The 21696-nt window shown below is 35.0% G+C and overlaps 1 protein-coding gene across 4 annotated transcripts in view; it reads right to left on the bottom strand.

Moving 5' to 3' along the window:
• Positions 1-8776: 8776 nt before the first annotated feature.
• The window catches only part of LMO3 (LIM domain only 3), a 56402-nt gene continuing 43482 nt past the window's right edge, over positions 8777-21696 (bottom strand). For all 4 annotated transcript variants that reach the window (XM_041735398.1, XM_041735397.1, XM_041735396.1 and 1 more), the window contains one exon: positions 8777-11732. In XM_041735398.1, coding sequence (XP_041591332.1) covers positions 11627-11732 — 106 coding nt within the window. In that variant the 3' untranslated portion in view covers positions 8777-11626. The remainder of the gene's footprint in view (positions 11733-21696) is intronic.

Genomic DNA, 21696 nt, shown 5'->3' on the forward strand with positions numbered 1-21696 from the left:
CCATTCTCTAATAATAGCACCACACTGCTGTGGGAGCTGTTCCCCCCTGCTTCCCCAATGGACTGTGAGCTACTAATCTTGGAGGCTTTGCATTTTTCCTCCTTGCTCTCACCCACTTTCCTCTCCTGATATTCCTCCTGAATGTCACACAGTGATTGCTGTATGGGAAGTACAAAATACATGTTCCTAGAAGCATGGGGAAGAAGGAAAAAGAAATGGAAAGAAGTACTCTTGAGATGATACCTTGGAAAATAGTAGATTATTAAGTTAACTTTTCTGCTGACAAAGGAATCTATAGCTCTTGGAATGAAGCATAAGATTAGGTTGGAAGGTAGTTATAAAACGGAGAGTTTTTATCTGAGGGGCACAAGGCTAAAACCAGATTTTGGATTCATAGCCAAATAAAACAAAATTAATGGATTTCACAAATTTGTGTATTCATATTTAAATATATACATATATTTTGACTGGGAAAACAAGATGAAGTGGGTGACTATTTATTTCTCTGAGATAATAAAAAACAAAACTTATTACCTACCATCACCATGTTTTCATAAAGGAAAGGCTAATTGTATGCCACCAAAAAGTATGAAAGGTAAATATCACATTAAAGAACTATTTTTGAGTAAATATAGTTATGTAAAATATATGTCAATATTATCTTTGTTTTTCCTTTTTTTTTTTCTGAGGACAAGAGAGAAACTTCATAGATAAGGAACAATCTTCAGACAGGATTTTGGCAGAAAGAACTTTCAAAACTTCCTTTATATCCAAAGCAGGGATCTGACATTATCTCCTCAAGGTGAAATAACCTTCAATGGCCTGACATTTGCACAATGGCTTTCTTTTGGATTTGTCTGTAGTTCCAACTAATTACTTGAAAATATCTTTGCTATTTCCCTGCATCCTTCTGACTATATTGTTTTATGACATTCTAATAAGAACCCAGCCTTCTCCACTGACCATATGTAAAAGTAGATATATTGTAATATTCTAATGGAAATGCTAACTTTATGTCAAAAAGTCAGGGTAGAGTTTGGAGGTCAGGCAAGATCAGAAAGAAAATAAGACACACACACTAGAAACCTTACCTTCTTGCTTCTGTTGTTAGAGGATTATGGGTTCTTATGTGACAGGAAGGACCTGCATCGGAGGGACAAGGAATGAAATCGTGATGCTGGGTCTTATAAACTCAGTGCAAAATTTCCTTTCTCTGAATTAGACTGAGGCTGAAATCATAACATTTCCCATTTTTGCTAGCAAGTATATCAAGAATTTTTTTTAAAGATTTATTTATTTATTTATTTATTTATTTATTTATTTATTTATTCAAGAGAGAGATAGAGAGACTGAGACAGAGAGAGAGAATAGGCAGAGGGGCAGAAGGAGAGGGAGCTAAGCAGACTCCCTGCTGAGTCTAGAGCCTGATGCAGGGTTCTATCCCAGGACCCCAGGATCATGACAAGAGCCGAAATCAAGTCTCATGCTCAACCAACTGAGACACCAAGGCACCTCAGTTAGGGATTGTTTTGAATACATGTAACAGAAACCCAGCCTCAGGAACAAGGGGTAATCCAACCACAGGGTGTCCAGAAATAAGCTGGATCCAGCTAAAGTTCAAGTCTGTTAAAATCTGCTCCCTATTTGTGTCTTCACAATTTTATCAGTGCCCAGGCACGTGGAGATTTGCAATTTCATCTTCTCCATCCAGCATCTATTCTTTAGATAGTTGATCCACTTCTAGCTCCCATTTGTGTCCCAGGCAGAAAGACAAAGGAAGCAGGAAAGAGGAAGAAGTAGAGTGAATATCAAGAAAACCAAAAGTTCCCCAGAAATCTTCCATTGACTCATTTTTATATCCCATTGTCCAGAACTGTGTCAAATGGCCATCCTTCAGTGCATGAGAAGCTGTGACATGCTTGTTTTTGCTTTGATGCCTCCCTGCCCCATTTGCTGCTAGCAAAAATGGAGGGAGAATATGGATCTCGAGTGGAAAACTAGATCTGTCACACTAACCCATGGTATTATGTTTCTTTTTCCTTAAAAGCCCAAAGATTTTTGATGCAGAAATAGAACTCTATGATTTTATACGAAAAGTGTTGCTAACATTCAAGGATTCATCAGCATACATTTCTCTTATTCTCACTTTTCTAGGCCTATTTGCTGATGAACTGTAGTAGTTTAGGGTAAAAAAAAAATCCTAAAATCTCAGTCACATTGGACTCCTCTCCATTGTTCTCTTCACATTTAGTCAACTGCTATATTTAGCAAAATTTGTTTGTTTTTCGTTGCTTTCCCCACCTCTTTTTACTCTCCAATCACTAAAGTGTGTAGGTGCTTATCTCTTTCCTTGGTTCTTACAAAGGCCTCTTGATGGAACTATCAGCATCCCCTCTTGTCCCTCCCTGGTCTACCCTGCACATTTCCATTTGAGTCCATCTTCCTGGACTTCGACATTTGTTATTCCATATATTTTTTGAAGATCTTCGTTGGCTTTCTCTTGTTATTGGCTGGATGAGTCATCATGAAAGTAATTGGTGAACTTAAATTTAGGGTTATCCCTCTAAAAACATCAACATTCCTTCCGTCTTCCAATGGTTCTTTAAGACAGAGTGTAAATGTCTATTGTGAAGCCTTTCCTAATGTGCCCTAACAGAATGCATCAGTGAAATGAAAATAAAAATTAAGGATTAATTAGAACTAAGAAAACTATGTGTTAAGATAAATAATAATCATGTTCACCTAAAATGTAATCAAGGTCTGCATAAATCTGATGCTAGCAATAAATCTGATGTAACATAAATATGGTCTTGTCAAATATCCCTATGAAGAGTGAGGTAAATGCTTCCAGATATGGGTCGTTAAGTGATGGTCCCACCTCCTGACTTACTCTTCTGTTTCTTCTCTTCTTTTCAATGTCCAACTAATGTTTAGTACTGATATTCTTTCTCAGTGATTTCTGTTACTGTTGCCTTTACACTGAGGTTGTTTGGCCTCTGTAATTTTCAGGTTGAGTACCCTTTTCTGGAACACTTCACCTTTTGCTAACCTTGTACTGCACTCTGCATTTTCTCTCAAGCCCTTTAGTTTTGGCTTTCTGGTTTTCTAAGGTGGTGTCTTTCAAAACAAGTAAAACCCACAGTAAAAACCACACACATAAACACACACACACACACACACACACACACACAAATACTTGAAATATAAGCTACTACTACTAAATCCACCTGGAATGCATTTGAATCTATGAAAGTCATGAGTTACAACTAAATTCAAAAGGGGAAAAGTTATACAGTCAATTATACAATAGGGTTATAATTTTTAAAAAAGCTAAATATAATGCTATATCTGGCCTGTTCCTTCTACTGAATGTATACACATTTATACAGTATCAATCTGTACTTGTCTCTATCTTCAAAGTACAGAAGATTAAATGTAGAAAATTGTAAATCAAACCATACCAAAAATGCAAAGTACTAATCAACACAGGTGGTAATGCATTATAATCAGTTCAAAAGAGGGTCCAATAATTTATGCAAGACAGAGGATTAGCCAAATGTCCTAATAGGAAATCTGACTGAATAGATTTAATTCCTTATTTCTTAGGAGATAAAAATCTCTAAATGATTTGATAGTTTATAATGGAATATAAAATGATATACACAAGTTTCCAATAATGCTAACACACAATGTGGGAAGAAGCATTGAGTTCTGTGAAATTGTCATCTATTTGAAAGACTTGGGCTTAAAAAATTTCTATTGATGTAAAACAAGAAAAACATGATTATTAAATTTCTGGCCAAATTGATAAGAACTGGCTCAAGTTTTATTTATTTTCTTTTTTTTTCTTTTTATTTTTTTTATTTATGATAGTCACACACAGAGAGAGAGGCAGAGACACAGGCAGAGGGAGAAGCAGGCTCCATGCACCGGGAGCCCGACGTGGGATTCGATCCCGAGTCTCCAGGATTGCACCCTGGGCCAAAGGCAGGTGCTAAACCGCTGCGCCACCCAGGGATCCCTGGCTCAAGTTTTAATTGTTTAAAGCAGAGCTATTCATTTTCATGTCCCATCCAAAGTTCATATAGTCAACAACACACCCTGTAACCTCAACAAGTTGAGACAATATCCTTATTTTTTTAAGAGGAATTACTTCCTATTAATGTAACCTCAGGAAGATATGAAATAAAATCTAGAAATATTATCTTAATAATTTTGTTCTAGGTTTAAACTTTTTTTAAGAAAAATGTTTGGCTCAACTTGAGAATTTGTCTGGTTTTAAAATCCTTGAAGCTCATTAGATTGGATTTTATTGAAATGTTTAGAAAAATTTGACTAAGATTCTAATCAATGTTTAAATGGTTGGATCGGATTTATTAAATTTACAAGTTTTGGTTTATTAGCTGTTTAAATGGTGTACAAATGTTTAGAGAAATTGCATTTGTTAGAGTTGTATGTTTAATAAATTGGGCATTAAACAAAGTATAAATAGCAGTGAGCAAATTTTTCACACACCCAAAATCTCTCAGGCAGAAAAAATTTAGAAATGCCCAGTGTGCTGCCATGCACATAGTAGATGCTAAATGATTTTTTTTATGAAGTTAACTGGCTCTTTCTAGGCAACCTTTTCTCCTATATTTTCTTCCATATGTAATTTTTCTCTCATATTTTCTCTCACGTACCAATTTCCACCTCAGATGTGGTTTTTGTGTCTTCTAGTCCTTGCTACTATTCACAGTAAATGGAGTATACTCTAAGAAGAACATAGGTGTTCCAGGTCAAGATTTAAATGGTTGGATCGGATTTATTAAATTTACAAGTTTTGGTTTATTAGCTGTTTAAATGGTGTACAAATGTTTAGAGAAATTGCATTTGTTAGAGTTGTATGTTTAATAAATTGGGCATTAAACAAAGTATAAATAGCAGTGAGCAAATTTTTCACGCACCCAAAATCTCTCAGGCAGAAAAAATTTAGAAATGCCCAGTGTGCTGCCATGCACATAGTAGATGCTAAATGATTTTTTTTTTTATGAAGTTAACTGGCTCTTTCTAGGCAACCTTTTCTCCTATATTTTCTTCCATATGTAATTTTTCTCTCATATTTTCTCTCATGTACCAATTTCCACCTCAGATGTGGTTTTTGTGTCTTCTAGTCCTTGCTACTATTCACAGTAAATGGAGTATACTCTAAGAAGAACATAGGTGTTCCAGGTCAAGATTAACTTTCCGAAAACATAGCAGCCCCACCAAATGTGGGCTGGGAAAAACTTGATGTTCTTACTGATATTTTAGCAAGTCATATTGTAATTAACCTAAGCTATCATGCAACTAAAAATTCCTGGGGCTTCCACTGTGCCTTCTAGATTGAAGACAAGCACATTGTTTATGTGATGCATTTAACCATGTTCCTCTGTGGCTATCACCACTCTAAGCACTTCAGTTTAAGTACTAATTATATACTGAAAAATACAGGAACACTCTTGTGGGGTGAAAATTCCCTTGAAGAAGACTTCGTCTGGAATGATTTAGGCTCACAAGGACCCCAATATCTGGAAGTGATGCTGTGGTGATGGCGGCAAGCAGTTGATGTAGTGGAAGGAAGAACATCTTGGAAATTTTCCTGTGGTAATCTGAGGTTGTAAATCGTCGCATTTTGCTCTGGTCTATGTTAAGGATGACTGATTTGCCCACCATTGCTTTAGCCTGGCTTGCCATCAAAATTCTGAGACTAGAGAGTTCCTAAACTATTTGACAGCTGACCTAAAGCCACTCATAGCTTGAGTATTTTAGACCAGGGAACACATAGCTTGACACATATTGCTATCCTGACTTTTGTTTCCATATCATCTTATGGAAGCAAATTAGAAAATATCAAAGACACATAACATATTGATTTATATTATCTTGACTTGGAGACTCAAGCCTCATCTCCTCGTGGCATGTTTATCCTGATTTAGAAAATTGCAGCTTTGTATTCTAACTCTCAAGTCTATGTTGACTACCTCCTGTGCCAGATCCTCCTATACTAGGGATCCCCTATTCAAGCTATCCTAGTTTTGTGGCTCAGATATATTCCTTCATGGTGTAGTAGAAAGAAAGAGCTATCAAGCAGATGCATCTAGGAAGATATGATCATTCTCATTCCCAATTTTCATTTTTAATGATGACATTAACTCTGAAATACTTGTGATTTTCAACCAAGCACAGATAACTTCCAACTCTTGGCTAGAAAACAATAAAAATGGTGGTGGTGGTGATGATGATGATGACAACAATGCTGTAAAAGATTATATAGTACAGTGGTTAAGTCCAAAAGCCAGAAAACCTGTGTTTAAATCTATTTACAAGCTAAGACCTTGGACAAGTTAAGCAACGTCTCTCTGCTTTTATTTAAAATCTGTAAAATAGGGGTAATAGTATCTATGTTACAGGAGGTGTTGTGGAAATTACTTGTGCATGGAAAACCGCCTGATACATGGTAAGTGTTCAGTGAACATCAGCTGTTATTAAAAGCTATTGAAGATGGGCCATATGATAAAGTTACATGTTACAAATGGACTGTTTTAGGTGATTTAAAGTCTTCTGCAGAAGTAGGGTTAGAAAAAGATTTGAATAATCTATTTTCCTGAATGTTTCTTGTTCTCATTTGTACTGTGTCCACTAAATTTGGTAAGTTAATGGCAACCACCTTGCCCATACAGCCAAAATATTCTGTAATCAGCTCTGCTATACCAATTTCATGAGTATTCAGCTTCTCAGCCCAGAATACAAATTGTGTAAAAAGTGCAGTGAATTCCAATTCACTTTTGATTGCAATGATCTGAACCAAACACGAAACCTAGTTGATCCAAGATGATTTGGGCTTTACAATTTTGCGCATTACGTGGTCTGCACGCTCAAAACAGGAGTATCTTTGAATTTAACATATTCTTCTTTTCAGAAAACAGAATTCTTTTAATTAAAAACGTTTTTAAAAATTTCAGTATGTGTAATTGTTAACACCTGCTATGTGTTACCAACAGATGTTTCTTACTTACCTAAGGGAACTGTTATAATTATTCTATAAGCTTATTGGAATGGCTTTTACCAAGATAGTTGGGAAACTTTAGTTGGTGACTTTGTATATAATATTTGGCTTTTTTTTTTTTTAACTCTCTTACCCTACTGTTGTCAATTTCCACACAGCCTCCCAAGCCAGGCCCTCCAAAAGCAAAACTGTTCTTTTGGGGTACCAACACTTTTACAAAACTGGGCACACATATTTTAGTCCTTGTAAAAAGTTACTGAAATTAATTTATGTGTATTCTACAGTATTGTAAATTTTACTTCTGTTTTAGCAGCTAAAGCTTATAGCATGAAAGTCTTTTAAATGTAAAAGTGTATCTTTTAGATAGATAACATCCTTCTAACAGCTTGGCCTCAAAGGAAGCCAAAGTATAAATGAGAGTTGTCTTTATTTTTCTGACCATTTATAAGGTCTTCTAAGCACTACACTTTCTGAATTTTTCATTTATGATACTAATCACACAATTACCTACAGGCATGTGTTAAATATGACACTGGTTTCAGCCAAATAATGGGCCAATTGCAAACAATGAATAAAGAGAGGCAGCTCCATTTATAACCGCTGTTTCAACAGAGCTCTGTTGTAATCATAGTGATCTGAGGGTGACTCATTAATTAATTGATGTTCTTTTTTATTATGTGCTATTGAGTTAATGAGTAATTTGTGTGAGATAATTCTCTGAACACATTGATTACTTGAGATATTTTCTGGGACCTTCATACCAGTGACATGCTGAATAGGTAGACAATGGTATCGCTTCTGTGTGCTCATTATTTGTAGGTTGGAGATGAGTATAAACCAGCGCAAAGATACAATAAATTTTCTGGCATATGGAGGACCTAACTCAGCCCAATAGGGGGCTATCTGAATGCTCAGGGCAAGGCCTGTCACATAGTAGGTACTCAATTAATGTCAACTGAAATAATGCCCATATTAACATTTTGCTCTCTATTACCTTAACTCGCATTAAAATCACACTTAAGAAATATCTATAATGGTGTTTTTAAGAAACAGTAGTAATCAAAAGACTTGCTAAAATTGTATTCTACGCTAATGGCCTATTACAATGAACATGCAGATTGTTTTTGCAACTTGCTGAAGTGAACACTAAACATGTTTGGCCTATATCATTTCTATGAAATTGTTTAAGTGTCTGGTGAGAGTAGCTTGCTTTAAGTGATAGTTAAAAGGAAACCACTTGTGCATGGTATGTTTTACCACAGATATAATTTTCAGCACCCTGTTTCATTTTAGGCACAACATCTCTTCCCTGAAAATGTAGGATTTAGTTGAAGTTTTGTTTTAATTCATTATACAGAAAATAGGAAATTTGAAATTTTGTCTGATGACAGCAACACAGTTGCTTTCAGGAAGATCACTTGAAATTTGTGTAAATGTACAAGATTACACCCAGCGATTGCTACCTTCATTTTTGACAGTTTTATTTTCCCCACAAAAGTAAGTAACAATAAACTACCTAGCTCAGAGATCCTAAAAGTAACATTTGGAGAAAGTATTTGAGGTACTCTGCCTATGCTTGTTATGATTTATCTTTTCAAAGTAAATGTCCTTACACATTTTTATCCTTTTTTCAAGAGGACTCAATGTACACTTTCTAGATATCATCTTAGATTTTGCCAATTAAGCGCAATCAAAGAGTAAATACCCTTTTATTAAAAACATAAATCCAAATATAAAAAAATGAATGAATGAAAGAATCCAGCAGATATTTATTAAGCAAGATGAAAGTGAAATTACAAACACTGGTCAGCTTTTAAACTCAGCCAGCACTCTAGAGGAGTGGAGGTGCCTGGTCCCTCATCGTAGGCAGCCTCTCTGAGATGCATGTTAGGAAGGGAGCTTTCACTGCTTGAGAAATCAAAGCTCCTTTAGAGGTGTCCTACTGGAGGCATCGGGCAACAAGCTAGGTGGCGTCAGGGCTACACAACACAAAGGGGAAAGTTGACAACAATTCGGGGACTTTGCGTAGTCAAGACAATTAGCTTAGTACTTCAGGTCAAAAATGCTACTATTTATGGGCAATTAGCTATAAAATAACCCATTTCTCTCTGGTTGCACAATTTCATGGAGATTAGAGATAATCTCAAGAGATTAAGGCCTTAATCTTCAATCCAGGTGAGTAATTTTGTTTGGAGTAAAAAGCATAAGAATTAATTCCCTAAGGATTTGGGAAAAGAAAAGGCAATAAAAACTTGTTTGGTTTTTGGGCAGCAATGCTAATTGAACAGCTTCCAGAAGCTAAGAGAAGTTTGTTACCAATTTACAAGTATTTTAACATATTGATAAACATATGCAAACCATTTAAATCTAACAAAGATCATTTGAGAAAGATACTGGCAATTACAATTTCACATCCACGATAATTTCAGACACCTCCTAATGGGGACTCAAAGGGCTGCTTAAGAAAACCACTTTTCACCTATCCCCCACCCACACCCTATCCCCCCACCTTTTGTTTGGTTTTGGTTTTGTTTTTGGCTATGCAAGTCTTATCATGAAACAAATGTAAGACTCTAAGGCTAAAATAATAATTATTTTATGGGCCCCAAATAGCTATTTTTGAAATTCTTCTCTTCGGTATGTCTCAAATCTGGGGGACATGTGACTTGAACATTCTTAACCGTGAAGTATTTGTAAAAATACATATCATTCACTTTTCACAGAACCATTTCGTAAAAATGAGAAGCAACATCCAGATTCACATGCATGTCCATAATAAAGCTTTGTTTTAAAACAACTCAAATCCACACCAGCATTATTTTGTTTAATATTTTGGCCCCAAACCAAGAATTCAGGTATCATATTTAATTTTCATCTGCAATGCATATATTGGCAGGACAAAATATGTATGCAAGTAACACAGGGAATATTATTGTTTCCTATACAAGTGATCCAAAAACAAACAAAAAAAAAACAAAAAATAAAAAAAGAAATCTCACAGCACTAAATTTGCTCTAGCAAAAATATGCTTCACTGTGCCTGTGTCGAATTAGATTTGTTGAAAAGTAGTTCTATTAGAGGGAGCAGAAGCAAAGAAGCAAAGTGTGAGCAACCCAGAAGAAGAAGGGATCATAGTCTTACTTTTATTTCCTTAATTGTAATTGAAATAACAGTCTCCATAATTTGTTTCTAGAAGACTTTCTTCTTTTTCATCTATCATGTTGGTAAGGGAATAATTTTTCACCCTTGAAAAAATGGAATGACAGATTTCAGCCTTAAGTGTGATATATTCTGAGATGGTAACTACTTAAAGAAGGCAGTAAGAGTAAGACACGTCAAACTTTTAAAGTCTTCACTTTTGAACATTAAAATAAGTGTCAGGTAAATACAGAAAAATATATAATCACCAGTTCTCAGCTCTTTGACAATCCCTTTGTTTCTTTTCTTCTAGAAGATTCTGTGAGAACTATGTTGCTCTGATTAAAAGTAAGCTCACTACTCAAATATCATCATAGCTTCAGTGTGCATTATCATAGTTTCAGTAGATTTGCACTCAAATCCTTTCAGTGCCAGAAATTTATCAAGCCATAAAGTTATTAAACCCTTAGCTCTTAGGGAGAAATCTGGGCAAAATTTGTACAAGAAGTTTATCGTTTTAAAATTATCTCATAATTGTGGTAACATTTGTCTAAAGTAACCCTTTGGAAAAATTTTACATGATACCCAAAGGCACTAGTTTACATAAGGGGTAAATGGCTGAAAAAAAAAACAAACAAATAAAACAAAGCCATTGTGTAGGTAAAGAGCACACACACACACACACAAAGGATATTAAAAGGATAACTGCTAAGCTTTAAAGTTATTCTAAAAATGGCACTTTTCACGTTGGTATAAAATGAAAGTGCTTTAAGATGAAATTTGTATGCATTTTTTTAAAGCTGATCTTTAACCCCCTGAAAATCGGGGGTTATAATGAGAACACTGATAGACTCTAAATCATAGTGGCAATAATAGTGGATGTTGCTAAAATGCTTTGTGTGTGTCTTCATTTTTTTTTTTTTTTAGTATTTTAATGTTGATAGACTTGCTTTATCTATATGTGTATCATTAGTGAGATTTGCTCTTCAATTCTTTACTAGAAAGTTACAGCTCATTTAAAATAGCTGGTAGATACAGAAAGCATAAATATACAGTAAGTTTAAACACTGATTGTACTAAATGCAACAATACAAAGAAGCAAACAGAACACAAATGGTAACACAATAAAACTGTATTACATTTGTGCTTCAAATATTACAATACATTATATACAATAGTCGAAAATAAACATCTCATGCCAAGTGACACAAAAACGAATAGCAAGCAAAAAAATCCAGCAATATGTACATTACTTTTTTTTTTTAATAATAAACATTCAACTCTGAACTGGGGCAATTTCACTACATACAGATGCAGTCCGCCTTTTATTCCATATAACCATCCTGCTTTCCTATATCTACGCTATTCAGTCGGTTCCTGTGTCAATTCTTATATACATGTGGAGCAAAAAAGATAAAAGAATGTAGTGCTTTGTATTCTTAATGGGGTGATGTTGATACATCAGCGGACCTGGGGTGCATAACCTTCTTTCATTAAACCTTCTTCGTAGTCCGTCTGGCAGAGGATCATGTTATTCTTTAGGAAAAATTTGTCTCCAACACAAAATCTGAAATATTTTAAAAAATAAAATGTGTTAAGTTCATTTCACTCCAATCTACAGATTTGAAGATTTATTTTCCTCGAAATAATGTCACATGGTAATTCCCTGAGTTTGAAAGCTTAATTTAGAAAGTTACCTTTATTGTTTAAATTAAACCATGTAGGTCGTTAAATGAAACATTGCACACAAAATTTGAAATCCTACATTTATATATAAACAGCACAGGAAAATCGAGAAGAACACCTCGAGCAGCAGAGGTGATGTTTATCACAACTTTGGAAAGAAAAAAAAAAGAATAATTGATCTATATTTACAGTCATTAAAATAAAAGAAAGAATGTTAATAATATTTCATTGCAGTGATTCCGGAAGGTTTCCCATTGGCCATTTATTCACTTTATTAAAAAAAAAGTAAAAGGCATTAAAATGTATCAAACAATTACAAAGTGGCCCATTTTAAAGCTTCCCATTTAAAGCTTCCTTTTACTCTCTGTTATTAAAATGTGATTAAATTCTAGTAATCTGGAAGTGATTGTTCTGAAGGAAAAGTTGTTTTAGCATCAGACTCTGATGCTTGGCCATATTCCTTTGTTTGTGGCAAGTTCACCAACTATGAAATATTAAATGTCATTTTTTAGCGCACTTCCAATTAAACCAAAGGGAATAACCTGAATGAACTTCTTAATATTGATGTGATAAATAAACTAGTTTCCAGTAGCTAATTATGTATTTTATTCTATAAAGCATTGTTTAATGTGCAAGATTGTAATGTTTTTAATAAGTGCTCTTTTTGTATAATTTCCCAGCGGTGACACTTTGGACACAATTAAGGTCAGAAATAAATGCTCGTGCTGTTTCCAGTACATTTAACAATAAAGTAACTCTGGGGAGATCTGTATATATTTTTAATTGTAACAATTTAACCTTCAAACAGCAGTGTCTAGTAGAGTTGACCCAGTAAAACTACTTGTAATTATACAAGTTGACCTCACTGAACTTTGATAGTGGTCTCTCTTTATCAGATAGTCAATTTCGAATGATGTTCAAGCAGAAATCTTAGTGGATAGATTAAATTGTGTAGTGAAAGCAACCCTTTAATGTTTTGTGAAGTTGAAGGTTTAAATGAGGAGCAGTTGGACTGATTTACATTTGCAAAGATTGGAATGCTAGACAAACAGTGAACCTATTTATTTTCCAACTGGGTAGCTTTGGAAATTTATCCTTATTCTAGCTAAGTAGATAGAGGGGAAAATAGTGTAATAAAAAAAGTAGATTGAAAAGAATTAGCTTTCCTCTTAAAGGAAGATTGGTCTGTTTATTTGTGGAATTTACTTTTTTTTCCCCAGGATTACTGCCTGCTGATGATGTTGGATTGAAAGTACAAAGTAAGCGTTGATCTTGAAGTCCTGGAGTTTGTGGTCAGGGCTATTGGATAGAATGAACATTCAAGTTTGAACCTTAAGTATATCTTCTTTTTATTAGTTGCTAACTATAAGCTTTAAATATTGTGCTTAAAAAGTGGTGTGTGAGTAAACCAGTTTTTGTAGATTATCCTGATCATTAAGATATGATGAAAAAAGGTAATATTTCTTCTGTTGACAGACTAGCCAAATTAGATATATATATTTTTATGTGAAATTCCATAAAATAGCATGTAGTATATATCTCATTACTCTTCAAAACTTTCAATTTCTATTACTGTTGAAATTAATTTGAACCATAAAGCTAATGATAAAATAGCACATAAAAATAAATAAATTCAACAAATACTCTTGTGTTCTAGCTAATATTACTAATTTTTTTATTTCTAAAAATCAACTGAATTGGAACTACTCATTCAACTCCATATTGTCTAAAATTTTGCTTTAATTTTCTAACAAGCCCCCAAATTCTATTCACAATAAAAAAAAAATCCTCATTTTTTTTTTTTAAGTATGCTCTATTTAGGGCTTGAACTCACTACCCAGAGATAAAGAGTCACATGTTCTACCAACTGAGCCAGCCAAGTACCCCAAATAAAATTTTATTTTCTTGTCATGTGAAGTTACATCATTCTTACTTTCAGAAGTCTTGGAGTTTAGATAATTTTTGTTTGCAGATTAATATATTCAGGGTAATTATCATAAGAAAAGTATTGAACCAAGAGCCTGGGGACCAAATCTTGTGCCCTGATGCTACCCAATGCAAGTTATAGGGTACATTTTATACTTTCTCTGAGTCAACTCTGTGTGGGTAAGATAAAACAGCTACATCACTGGATTGTAGGGATGTTAAAATAAGAAGTATATGAGAGGCTGAGAGGTATATTGCAGTGAATAGAGTTCAAATCCCAACCTTCCACTTAAGATATTGAAGATGAAACTTCATTTTTTCTTATCTTTAATGTAAGTGACTTTTCTAAGTGTGTGGTAAAAAGTAGAAATGAAGCATGTGAAGCCTTACCTCAATGTTTGGAGTATGGATAAATAAAATAGCCACCTTTTGCACAGTACTTACCATGTGCTAATGCTAAGCATGTATATGCATGATCACTTTTATTCCTTATGTTCAACTGAGAAAGTAAATATTATTATTATTGCCTTTTTCAGATGAAAAACCTAAGGCTTCCTCCCAGAGTTAAAAAAAAATCTGCCAAGGCTCCATAGCTAGAATGTGTATGATAGAGGAAGGAAAGGGACTCTGGTCTCTTTGGCCTCAAGACCCATGCTTTACGTGAAGGCAGTAAAGCATAAGGCTATGAAGTTAATACAGGTTTTTTTTTTTTGTATTGCTAGGATTCCTTTGAATAACTTTAAAAAATGTCTGCCTATCATTCAATGAGAGGTTGGTAATTCATCAATGAGAAGTTTGGATTCATCTAAAATATTCCTACCTAAAATATTTTGTTGCTAATGTTGTCAACTGGACAAAGTACATTTTTTTTAATTTTTATTTATTTATGATAGTCACACACACAGAGAGAGAGAGAGAGAGAGAGAGAGAGAGGCAGAGACATAGGCAGAGGGAGAAGCAGGCTCCATGCACCGGGAGCCCTATGTGGGATTCGATCCTGGGTCTCCAGGATCGCGCCCTGGGCCAAGGCAGGCGCTAAACCGCTGCGCCACTCAGGGATCCCGACAAAGTACATTTTATGTGCATTTCAATTCATATCGAAAGGTCAAGACAAAACAGACCATGAGTGAGAAATGTCACACTTACACACATACCTTAAAACAGTTTTGAAAACTATGGTTAAAGCAGATCGTAACTGCTTTGTGATTAGGATTGATACACTCTTTTTAAAAAAGATTTATTTATTGATTTGAAAGAGAGAGAGAGAGAAAGAGAGTGCAGGGGGAGAGGCAAAGGGAGAGGGAGAGAGAAACCCAAGCAGACTCTGAGCTAAGCACAGAGCCCATTGTAGGGCTTAATCTCATGACCTTGAGATCAGGACCTGAGCCAAAATCAAGAATTAACCAACTGGGCCATCCAGGCGCCCTTGGATTGGTATACTCCTCTAAAAGGTTCTGTATATAAACATGAGAAATAGCAATGCAGATGTTAGATGCTTAACAAGATAATCTATAACTGACTTTGTGAGAAAGGCTAATTTTCAGTGTTATGAGCTTCTTATGAGATTTAACATTGGCAGAAAAAAATACTATAGAAGCACTGATGGGGCAGCCCGGGTGGCTTAGCAGTTTAGCGCCTGCCTTTGGCCTGGGGCATGATCCTGGAAACCCAGGATAGAGTCCCATATCAGGCTCCCTGCATGGAGCCTGCTCCTCTCTCTGCCTGTGTCTCTGCCCACCACCCCCCCAGCCATATTTCATGAATGGATGAATAAAATCTAAAAAAAAAAAAAAAAAAAAAAGCAGTGATGGGATGGCCAGAGGATACTGTAAATATGTTAATAGTACAGGCTAAAATTCCTGAAAATAATCTTCCTTGGAATCTAATTCTAATTGCTTGTGGTGTAGTTAGTTCAATTAATTTTGCCTTCATTAAAAAAAAAAAAAAGCATGTAAAGTAATAAAAAGATGCCCAATCGGATTACTGTCATTTAATCTTGATGTTTTGGAGTTAATAATAGATATAATTTCCAGATATTTTGGAGTGATTCTAATTGGACTCATACAGTCTTAGAAACTTGAGAAGTATAGAAAATAAATAAAATTAATGAATCATCTTTATAAAATATGGGGCTTACAGTGGTTTTAAGCAGGTTATCCAAAGCCTCTGCAAAGAAGCCTCCATTTGTAACCTCCTGTTCACATCCTTTCTAAGAATGAAAATGTTAACTTAGTCATCTTATATCCCTGAGGTCAGTGGCTATCAATTATAATTAGTTCTACAATACTTTAAAAAATGGAGGGGGGGGGTGGAGTGGAAGAGATCGAGTCCATATTCCAAATGTCTCTATTTTCTATTTAGCATCCTCAGTTACTAGAGATGAAGATTTTGATACTGTACTTTGTTTTCAGTAAGAGGTACTGATTATATATCTAACATCCCACCCCTATAAACTGTGAACACATTTACTCGCTTCTCCCAAAGACAGTCCAGCTTTCATTACATACTTCATTCCTAATCACTTATTCTGCACCAACTTATACTACCCACATCCCGAACCCTGCTGTAAATTATTCAAAGTCTACCTTGCTTAACTTCACCATATCTATTTCCATTTATATCTGCCCAGTCAGGAAATAAAATACCCCTCTTCAAAGAGTCCAGGGCCCTCCTATCAGCTCTTAGTCCAGAGACTAAGGCATTTTCTGCCTGTGTTCTCTGGGGCAAGTTACTTAAATTTTCTGTACTTCAGTGACTTCATCTGTAAAATGAAGCTAATAATAGTACCTCATTATATTGAGTACTAAGTGAGCAGATGTAAGACAGAACAGGGTCTGGTGTACAATCAGCACTATATAAGAATTCTGTTGTCATTATTACTTGTTAATGAAAGTTCTTTCACCTTTGTTTAAGCCATTCCTTAACCAGAACTATTTCTCCCTTTTTTCCATCTGTTTAAATTATAAAAATTCTTTTTTTAAAAAGGTTTTTAATTTATTTATTCATGAGAGACACAGAGAGAGAGGCAGAGACATAGGCAGAGAGAGAAGTAGGCTCTTTATGGGGACCCCGATGTGGGACTCGATCCCAGGACCCTGGGATCAACTACCTGAGCCGAAGCTAGACACTCAACCACTGAGCCACTCAGGTGCCCCTAAATTTTAAAAATTCTTTAGTTTCCATTCTTTCCATCAATATTCCCTGACCATGCCAACTCATTCTGATCTTTCCCAAAGCACTTATTTATCGGTGTATCATTTACTTTGGTATTTCAGATATTCTCATGAATAGGTAACAAGTCTCCCAATCTGGACTGCAGTGCTGAGGTAAGTGCCTATGAGTTATGTTTCTTTTGAACCTTTTGAAATACCACCATAGATTGTACCACCACTTGAGCTGGGTGGTCAGTAAATATTGGTTAAGGCAGATTTATTCCAGTACCAACTAGCTTTAAGTAACAATGGTATTTTAGATAATTTGAATTTGTGTTCATTTTGACTTTAATTCATTGACTTCCTACCTTTCCAATTTTACCTCCTCCTGATCCTCATGCCATTCCCTCCCTTTCCATATCCCTTCCAAACTCTAATCTCTGAGCACTCTGAGCTACTTTTCATTTCTTTTTTTTTTTTTTTATGTATGATAGTCACAGAGAGAGAGAGAGAGAGAGAGAGAGAGGCAGAGACACAGGCAGAGGGAGAAGCAGGCTCCATGCACCGGGAGCCCGATGTGGGATTCGATCCCGGGTCTCCAGGATCGCGCCCTGGGCCAAAGGCAGGCGCTAAACCGCTGCACCACCCAGGGATCCCCTACTTTTCATTTCCTGCACACATTAAATGCTTTCACACTTCCATGCCTTGCATGATGCTCCATCTGTCTGGAGAACCCTTTTCTCACTGCTCCTTGGCTTCCTCATCTTCCCTAACCCCCACCAGACATAATTCCTACATTCCAAACAGTCCTGGGAAGTTCTCTTTTAAAACATGACACATCAGCCCTTTGATGCTTCTCTAAGACTTCAACATGGACAGACCTCTCTTCCCTCTGTATAGATCTGTTTATTATCATTGATGATACTCTTCTGTTAGTCTTTGATGTTTCATCTATCCCATAGCTCTGAGTATCTCTAAGAGAGAAATTAGTTTTTATTCATCTTTCTTTCCAGAGCCTAGCCCAGTGCTTTTATTCTTTAAGGTTATACAGTCCTACGTATGTGAGGCAATTTCCTTACAAACGAACATGGTTCTTTCCTTTTCTTATAAAATCATCATTCAGTTTTACAGAATTTTCTAAGGAGGAGGGGCTTAGTCACCTTTAAGATATTAACCTATTACCCAGAATTTTCCAGTTCTCAGTGAGATTCAAGTGATCATCCAAGATTCTCAAAATAACATCCCTCTGCTTCTCTTAATATAGAAAAACTTTAGATTTTTAATTCAGGGTTCACATCTTTAGCCATACCCATCTAAAAAAAAAAAAGAGCAAAGAGGGTAAGGACAAGAAACAACCAATCCTGAAAAGTTATTTTTACTACCATTTTTGAAACATTCAGAAATGCTTTAGATCTTAATGATGTTTTGATTTACAAGTGAAGATGAAATGACTGCTAACTAAAATTCATAAGCATTTATAATGCCACAATTTCAGATGTCAATAAAGTTTGCTTAAGGAAAAGTGCCTATAAATTACCTATTTGCTTTGTGTTTTACTTGAAAATGTGCAATGCTATCATAATGATTTGGCTACTGGAAGTATAGTCATGTGGCATATGGCTTTATTGGAGAGGATTTCCCCAGCAAATGTCAAAGTAAAAAGAAAATCTCCTGTGTTGAAAACCTTCTGTACTCAGAGTAACAAAATTTGTCTGCTCTGCTTGACTGATGGAGATTAGCTGACTTCTTGCATTAAAGAAGTTTGTCTTGTAGGGGCTGAAGTGACAAGACAATAACTAAGTGCTAATTGTGCATAACCAGCACTAAAGATATGCAGTGCCATTATGGCATGTAATAAATGAAGCGAACACGGAAATATATTAGGTACTTTAATAATGATACTAGAATAGTATTTTGCAGCAATAAGAATGTGAACAGTTTTAGAGTCAGAATTTAGGAGTGTTTGTCTTACTTGACTGAGTTCTACGGAGAAGATAGACTTAATTGTGAATGCAACTTTTTATTTCAATGGTGAAATAAAATTGATATATGATTTGTAAATAGCATTAACAACCTACAATTACTTTGCATCATAATAGAATTTAGGCTGGGCTTAGCACTTGAGTGATGTTTTAATTTTCTGTGTAGAACATGGATAAAATAGGGGAGCCTGCCCTAATGGAAAAATGGACAAAGGGCATAAACAGCAGTTCCCTAAAAGAAGAAATATCAAAGGGCCACTAGAAATCAAATAAATACTAATTAAAAATTATAATGGGATACCATCTTTCATCCCTCAGCGTGACAGGGATTACTTTTTAAATAGTCATCCCAATGTTAGAGTGAATGTAAGAATACATAGCTTTTACATTTCTGGTGTGAGAATAATTGGTATAACTGTTCTGGAGAGCATTTTAACAACATATAACATAAGCCTTTAAACAGTTATATGTTTTGTCTGATTAATTGTGATCCTGTGAATTTATCCCGACACAGGCTTGAAAACTCTTTGTTTATAAAGTCCATATTATGTTGACAATATTGATAATAGGAAAATGTGAAGAAATATCCTACACATCTGATGATAGAGGACCGATTTAAAATATGAAGCTCCATTCATAAAACAGAACATGAGAAAGCTTAAAATATCTTAAAAGAATTTGTAAGGGCAAGTGAAAAAGCATACTACATTAAATGAAAAAGTTCAAATATCAAACGTTAGGCTTCTTCCCTGTTTTTTTTTTTTCTTTAAACAGCTCAAATGTATTATAAAATACATGCTATAATGTCATTTGTCATATGTGCATAAGAAAACATATGGCAAGCTATACACCAAAATATTAAAATGCCTTGTTTTAGAATACTGAGATATAGGACAATATGATTCTTTGCCTTTTTCTATTTTCTAAAATTTCTACCATGAATATGTACTCTTTTATAAGTAGAAAAACAGTAAATTTTGTTCTTGCATAAAGATAACTGAATTGTTAGATCAATATGATAAGTAGACATAGTAAGACATAGTAAATCTTAGTAAGATTTACTACTTACATCTCTTTAAAATATATACACATACATGTACACATGCATATAAATGTCTATATGAATGTGTGGATATTTATGTCCATGTATCTATACCCTTACACATATATTTGCCAATTTATTTTTTGCTAAAAGTCACCATAGACTGAGTTAACCTGCTTTGATTACAAAAGTTTGTTGGGAAGACTCAAGGTGTTGTATCATGACTTCCTAAATTATTTCCTGGATGAATTAGATTTGTAAGGTATACTGGGCACTACTCTGAACATCTACATCTAGCAGGAAATATTATTGAGGTATATCTTTTTTTGAGATATATATCTTGTGTAAAAACCAAGTTAATGGGGGATCCCTGGGTGGCTCAGCGGTTTCGCGTCTGCCTTTGGTCTAGGGCGCGATCCTGGAGTCCCGGGATCGAGTCCCATGTCGGGCTCCCGGCATGGGCCTGCTTATCCCTCCTCCTGTGTCTCTGCCTCTCTCTCTCTCTCTCTGTCTATCATAAATAAATAAATAAATAAATAAATAAATAAATAAACCAAGTTAATGGAATATTATTTGGTAAGAGTAAATTGAGTAAATTACAATAAGTATCAAAACAAAAGCACTTCTTTTTTAGAGGCAATTGTGTTCCTGGTATTTAATAAAAGGATTTCATTTAATTTTCAAAATCTGTAAGACAGGTATTACTGTCTCCATTGTCAGGGGGTGGAAACCAATCTCAGAGATTAAGTAACAGATTCAAGATGTCATAGCTAATATATGATGGCATTGGAATTTGAATCCAGTTCTCCCTGTAAACATCATGTTCTTTCTACTACTTTATACAGGATTTCATAAGAAGATGCTGCACTGAGTAGGAAAGCAGGGCAAATTATAGTAACTGAGAACTTGGCGAAACTAATATATCTTGATTATATACTATGTCCAGCTGTTGTCACACTCACATTGAATATATTTTCATTAACATCCCCCAGGTGTACTAGGTTTTTAAATATATTTTAATACGCACAGTTTCATATTCTTATATCCTCTGCATTTATCATATAAAACAGGTATCAGGGGTATAACATTCCCACTGGAAATAAAACTTATAGCTTTCAAGAAGAAAAAATGGAATAAAGTGATAATGCTTTGAGATGAAAGAGTTCTCTGAGATTGACTAATCCAGCTCCCCTTTGCTGTAAATGAGAAAACTGAGGTTGGGAGAGCTAAAATGGTTGATGGATGGTTATATATCTTGTGAGGTGCCAAGTCCAGAGTAGAATTTAGGTTTCTAGATTCCTTGTGCAATACTCTTCCCATTTGCCTATGCTGCCTGTCCAATGCTGATAAGTGTTTAATTCTCTGCTATATCTGGCCTCATTCCCAAAGAGACCTAAAGCAACTTTAAAAGTACATATAAAACAAGGTTAAAATTCAAGATAAGAAATCAAGAGAGAGGACAGCAATAAATAGGAAAAATAAGATGAAGATAGACATGTCCTACAAGTTCCTGTATATTTGCCTCAGTGCAAATGTGTTTGTTCATAGTACGAAAGAAGTGAAGATTATGAAGCCTACTTTTAAAAAGGCAGAAGACTTTAAAGATCTTTTTAAAGTTTTAAAGTAAATGTTAGAGATTTTTTAAACATAATTTTTAAAGAAGAAAAACAATAAAGAACAAATAATAAGAAAACTAAAGTTGGTAGCAGTGTCTTCATTTCTTTTCCCATCCTGCTTTAGCAT

The sequence above is a fragment of the Vulpes lagopus genome, chromosome 21, assembly GCF_018345385.1.
Source record: "Vulpes lagopus strain Blue_001 chromosome 21, ASM1834538v1, whole genome shotgun sequence".
Lineage (NCBI taxonomy): Eukaryota > Metazoa > Chordata > Mammalia > Carnivora > Canidae > Vulpes > Vulpes lagopus.